The sequence below is a fragment of the Gadus chalcogrammus genome, chromosome 14 (genome assembly GCF_026213295.1).
Source record: "Gadus chalcogrammus isolate NIFS_2021 chromosome 14, NIFS_Gcha_1.0, whole genome shotgun sequence".
In the NCBI taxonomy this organism is placed as follows: Eukaryota; Metazoa; Chordata; class Actinopteri; order Gadiformes; family Gadidae; genus Gadus; species Gadus chalcogrammus.
Window position 1 is genome coordinate 188,742 of NC_079425.1, and position 6,380 is coordinate 195,121.

The window sequence follows — 6,380 nt, forward strand, 5'->3', positions numbered from 1 at the left end:
TCTGTTCTGAGGTTCTGTTCTGAGGTTATTTTCTGAGGTCCTGTTCTGAGGTTCTTTTCTCTGATGCAGAGTGCTGCATTACTGGTGCTCTGTGTGAGGAGACGCTGAGAGACATGTGGGATGGAGAGAGAGGCGCAACTGCTGTCCTAGCAACAGAGCGGTTCCCTTAGCAACCCAATCTGTTTGGAGGCTCCGCCCCCTGCTGCTCTCCCGCTGAAGGTTATCCTGTTGGTGGAGCTTCTTCCAAGGTCACCCAACATGTTGGTTTTTTTCTCTTCGGGCATTTCAGAAGGACATCGTCTTTTTGCAACAAAGATGGCAACTATCAGAATGAGGACAGGACACACTGTATACAGGACACACTGTAAACAGGACACACAGGCTGTATACAGGACACACAGGCTGTATACAGGACACACAGGCTGTATACAGGACACACAGGCTGTATACAGGACACACTGTATTCAGGACACACAGGCTGATACTCATCACAAGAGGTCTCTGCTGCATGGAGGATACACCTCTCATGTCGTATATATTCAGTGTATTTGAATGAGTTCTATACTGATGATATGTACTGGCTAAAGCGCAGTGGTTTCTGGTCTACAAGACAGTCCAACTGAAACTTTAGCCCCAGAGTACCTCTGCTTTGCCCACAAAGGTGCTTAATCAGTGCATAATAATCACACCGCAGCTGTGAGCCGTGAGCATCTAGACATCCTTCCTAGACCTCAAAGCCAAAGGCTGAAACAGAGCACTCACCTACACTTTAGAATATTCAATAGTGTGAAAGACCCATCATATGATACCTGATATGATGGCCAATAGCCTTGCAGCTAGGAATGCATTGACTCCAGGCCTCGGACGGGTACTGGGCTGATGTCCCTCATGGGCCTACGTCACGCTATGTGACGTAGCGTGACGCGTAACGTAGCGGGGAAGAGCCACTTGAGTGGCCTAACCTTAACATCTTCCCGGACACCTATAGTATCAAACTACAGTGAGTGTGTGTGGATGGTGAAGACCCGGCTGGGCAGCGCTTTATTTAATACCCTTGAGGTATTTCCCGGACACCTATAGCATCACACTACGGTGTGTTTCATATACAACATCGCTCATTATAACGCTCATATCCAACAACGGTACTAAAGAGTATCTGTAAGTCGCCGTGGGTCGTAACCAGGGCGATAACACGCCCCCTATTTTGTCGAGGGGGCCGTGTTCTTTAAATAATATTATTTAGTACTCGTATCGGTACTCGTATCGGCGGATACTCAAACGTAAGTACTTGAACTTGTACTTGTTCTGAGGAATGGTGGAACCGATGCCTCCCTGCAGCCCAGTGAAATGTAGTCAGCTATCGAACCCTAACTCTAACCCAAACCCTAACCCTTACCCTAACCTCTCATTCTGTCTTTGGCAGTCAATTGGGTTTCCATGTGTCAGCGAAAGTCATGTATCAACATAAATGATAATCCAGTTCTTCAAGCATAAATGAGCCCTGACTACTTCACAAATGTGACGGCTTGATAAAAGAGACGTATATACAGCCGTCATTCGGCTTAGTGCATAGCTAAATGACTTCTGCAAGATTCAACACAATAAAATATCTTAAAGACCAGAGGGTCCAGCCTCAGTGAGAGGGATCATCGCTCCAGAACACCAGACAGGAGACGGACTGACCAAAGACTGTCTACTAACACAACCTGCAGTGAGTCCCTGAGCCTCAGAGACCTGCTCAGACCTCACATGGTCCCCATATAACCTCAATCTCCCACCTAGATTTTCAGACACACGCACACACACATGCACGGCCACACACACACGCACACACACACACGCAGGCACACACACAAACAAATGAAAGGGATCATTTATCAACTAATGTAGTGGTTAGCAGTGGGACATTAGCGCATTAATGAACCACTCTGAACACTGTTCTTTCTGTTCATGTCCCCCTGAACCCATCATACATCATATGAAGAATCTCTTTATGTTTTTTTTAACTCTTTTTTGAGCACCGTCAAGAAATGGAAATAGAAAAATACTTTGATCCGTTTTCTCCAAATCCCTCACCCTAACCCGCCTTGTGTTGGCTGGAATTGCCCAGCAGCCACAGTGGGACACTCTTTGGTTTCTGTGTTCAGCCATTGGCAGACATTGATTTTTAATCTGTCAGAAACACATTGAGCCGATACACTCTCTGCGGGGCTCAAACACTGCGCGGACACACACACACACCCACCCACCCACCCACCCACCCACACACCCACACACACACACACACACACACACACACACACACACACACACACACACACACACACACACACACACACACACACACACACACACACCGATAGGAGTCTCCATTTACAGCGAGTAGCATCACAGCTCAATGTAGATTCCATCATCATCCAGTTCATTCACATCGGGGGAGGATGGTGGTGGTTGGAGCATGGATGGCTATGCATACAATATAAGAGTCATCTGTTTTAGTCCTGGACCACAGTGTGTGTTTACAGGCTCAGCACACGTGGTGCAACACCTCAGTGCAGCGCTGGGCCGCGCTGGGTTCTGACGTCTGGAGGCTGCTTGTTCAGCTCTGTGTGCTTTGTCATGTTACCCCCCCAACCCGTCATCCATGCTATCTTTGGAGAGGCCTATTGAGTACCAAGAGCCCATCAGACGAGGGATCCTGACTGTAGATGTGATACCGTCAGCCGAAGCCTACAGGGGACGGACACTGAAGGCCGTACCCTCTCTCATCCATCTCACACTGAAACACAGTAAGATGTTCCTCATCAGGCGCTGTTCCTACCTGGAGGCGTCAAAGCTGTCGTAGGACCCCACGGTGTAGTGTCTGAAGAGCTTCCGTCTGTCGCTGCGATCCGCTCTGGAATCTGACAAAACAAAACACGAAACATTACCCCTCCCGAAAGACACATGTTACTATTATACGGATTATAGTGTCGGCACCCCTGATTAACCTGTAATCAAGACTAGTTGAGGTTTCAAAACATAAATACATGCATACATACAGAAGTAAATATATCCAATCATTACACTAAGAAATGCAGGGATACAGTTGTACTGTGACACACTTAAACCAACACTCTCAGGGAGAGATTTGAATGTCATTCCTAATCCTGATGTGAATGCTCTATGATGTACAGTGATTGAGGTACAAATTACTGGACTCATCATATTGGTACTAGGGCTGCAACTAACGATTATTTTAATAATCGATTAAGCTGTCGATTATTTTTCAGATTAATCGATGAATCAGATAAAAAGAAGAAAATTTGTAATTTTCGCATCTTTATTCAAAAACTGAACATTACTTCAAACAAACAATGTACAAAGTAAATAAGGTGCAAAGTGAAACCGATAAATGTGTTTCTGGAAATTATTTTGTTAGAGGACCAATCACAGCTCTTGCTGTCTCCGTCCTACTACGTCCGGCCCGGAGGTTGTTTCATCCGTCAGTGGGTCCGTCGCCTCTCAGTTTACGAATCCGGAGTGCTCCGGGAGAAACGGAGCAATACCAACCGAAATCAGGGCGGCGGTACTGAGTAGAGTCAGAAGTCCAACCATTTGTGAAAATAGGGAGAGTAGTATAATATCTGATATATATATATATTATATATTATCGTTTTATACTTACATTATACTATATACCTGACCTTTTTATTTTATTGTTCACCTGCTTTGGCAATGAGTTGTAATTGGTCATTTAAAATGGCGCATCATTTTGAGGAGAGAATCTGCGGGTTGGTGAGGGCCGTCACATGCCACCGCCACGTAGGCCTACACTTTTTGCCCCTTTTTTTTTGGGCCGATTTCGGATTACACAAAGCAAAATCATCGCCATGTTTGCGATTGTCGATGCCGGTCATTTGTGACAAGACAGTCACTGGCCTCTAGAGGATGTATTGCGTAACATCCATAACAACGCTGGAACCGGACGGAGGTATGACGGGTAGTCCCGGAGACAACGTTTGGTACGGACGGATCCGGAGGTATGATGCATGAGGCATGGACCTGTCGGCGTCGGCGTCGGCTTCTTTAAACAGTTCCGCGCCTACGAGTGATTTATTAATCGCGCCACTCAACGAATCTATGACTAAATTCGTTGGCAACGCTTTTAGTTATCGATTTTATCGATTCGTTGTTGCAGCCCTAATTGGTACAACTGTAGACCACTAGTGTGGTGAGAAGTCGTATCTTCACTTATTTCTATTGTACTTTGTTGTGTTGATATTGTGATTATCTGTAATATGACACTTGTGTTGATACCAGTGCTGTGTTCCAATATCCATACTGCCATGAGTACACTTAAACGTAGTACACTATCCGCACTCACTAAGTGTGCTGATTCGTCAGTGTTGTTCCAAATCGAATACTCTGTGGTGCACTAACCGGAAGTTACGATCGTGACTGACGCCGCGGCTCCTCCCCCGCAATGAACATCCCGCTTTGAACGGTGAACTCTTTACGCCTAGCAGCTACAAAAAGCTATAAAAGCTATACAAACTACAAAATATCTATTAATGCAGGCTATGTGGAAAATGGGCAGACGTTGGCTCAGCCTGGCTCCGCCCTCTTCCGCTACGTAGCTAAGATGGCAGCCGTTGAGTACGAAAAGTGTACATCGACCCACACTTCGGGGTTTGACCGTTTTGAGTACACCCTCCGGGTCCTTTCAGTACACTTATTTTCGCGCCGATCTTAATTGGAACGCCCTACGTACTCAGACTAAGTATAGTAAATACGGATAGTATGGATATTAGAACACAGCACACACCAAGAATACTTGTTGCTGCTGTAATAACTAATGCAGAACCTTAATAAATCCTAATAAACAGTAGGACAAACAAAATTAGTATATGCTACACGTGAACCTCATAATTTGATTAGTTAGATATCTCGGGATATTGGGCATATGCCATGATTGAGATCTCAAACTCGGGATGTTGTTTTGTGGTCGTTTTGTCATGCTAAAAAAAAAATATATATGTATATATATTTTGTAAACAATTTATATATTCATGTGCTGCTGTTGGCCCAGAGCACATTCAATCCATCTTGAGAGGTGTAATGATAAGGTAGCTGTGGCCCACCACTGTAGTTCCCTTATGGCCTCTCTCCTTACAACCTTTCTCTTCTCAGTTCATTCATCCAGCAGGAAGGGGTTCCTCCATCAGAAATCAGAATTTAATTGAATGGGTGTCAGATGAAAAGATTAGAAGGACGCGCACCCACCACATGAATAGACGCACACACATACATTCTAAAGCTGCTAGAGTGAGCTTTCTCTCCAACTCTGCCCTGCTCTCAGCTGGATCCCTTCCCTCCCCCATATCCCTCTCTCCTCCCGCTCCCTCTCTTCCACACACTCTCACACCAGCTGCCAAGACTATGGAAACTTCATCTCCTTTGGTCCGGCCCGGGCAGGAACATCTAGCAGAACATCTAGCAGAACATCTAGAAGAACATCTCCTCCTGATACTCCAGCCACACCGATGGTCAGGATGTATTGTGCAGACAGACAAGGAAGACAAGACAGACGGTTAGACAAGCGCGACAGACAGATAGACAGAGATGGTGTGATGAATCAGGGTAATGCAATAAAGACAAAAGAGAGAGACTACAGGGAGGGTTTGCAGGGAGAAGAGAGAGACTACTACATCACCGGAAAGCCCACTCCATAGCAACTGTTGTCCGACTGTGGCTAGTTGCTATGGTTGCTATGGTCACAGATCAATAGGGAAGGTGGATGTGTGGCAGCTTGAAAGGCTGCCTTCCTTGTGTGTGTGTGTGTGTGTGTGTGTGTGTGTGTGTGTGTGTGTGTGTGTGTGTGTGTGTGTGTGTGTGTGTGTGTGTGTGTGTGTGTGTGTGTGTGTGTGTGTGTGTTTATGCACGTGCGTAAATGCGCGCATGTTCACATGTTTGTGCAAAACTAATAAAAGGTATTGCCAATGCCAATAAATCCTTTAGACTTAGACTAAGCTTCAGGAGGGTTTCATGTGGTTACATTTCAGTTAACACTCCAGCATGGGCATTGGTAAACAATACAAAATGAAAACTATGCATTGAGTTAATGTGTTAGTGTGTCTGGTAGGTGTTTGATGTTTTCCAGTCCTTTCCCAAGAGAGAGAGAGAGCGTATGTGTGTGTGTGTGTGTGTGTGTGTGGGGGGGGGGGCTTTGACCACACACTTGCATGTGTGGTCAAAGCCTTTTGCTGTCACAAAATGTCACATAATTGATGGCTTGTTGCGTCAACATTTGCGGAAGCACTTGGATCCGTCTGATCGGTTCAAAGTGCAACCATTCCCAGGGTGTTGTGAGGTGGACAGACAGACTGCTAGTTCCCTTT

The 6,380-nt window shown here is 45.7% G+C and overlaps 1 protein-coding gene across 1 annotated transcript in view; it reads right to left on the reverse strand.

Annotated features, from left to right (window-relative positions):
• LOC130403562 (SH3 and multiple ankyrin repeat domains protein 2-like) overlaps positions 1 to 6,380 on the reverse strand; it is a 66,832-nt gene that overhangs the window by 43,669 nt on the left and 16,783 nt on the right. The window contains exon 6 of the mRNA XM_056607976.1: positions 2,822 to 2,903. Coding sequence (XP_056463951.1) covers positions 2,822 to 2,903 — 82 coding nt within the window. The remainder of the gene's footprint in view (positions 1 to 2,821; positions 2,904 to 6,380) is intronic.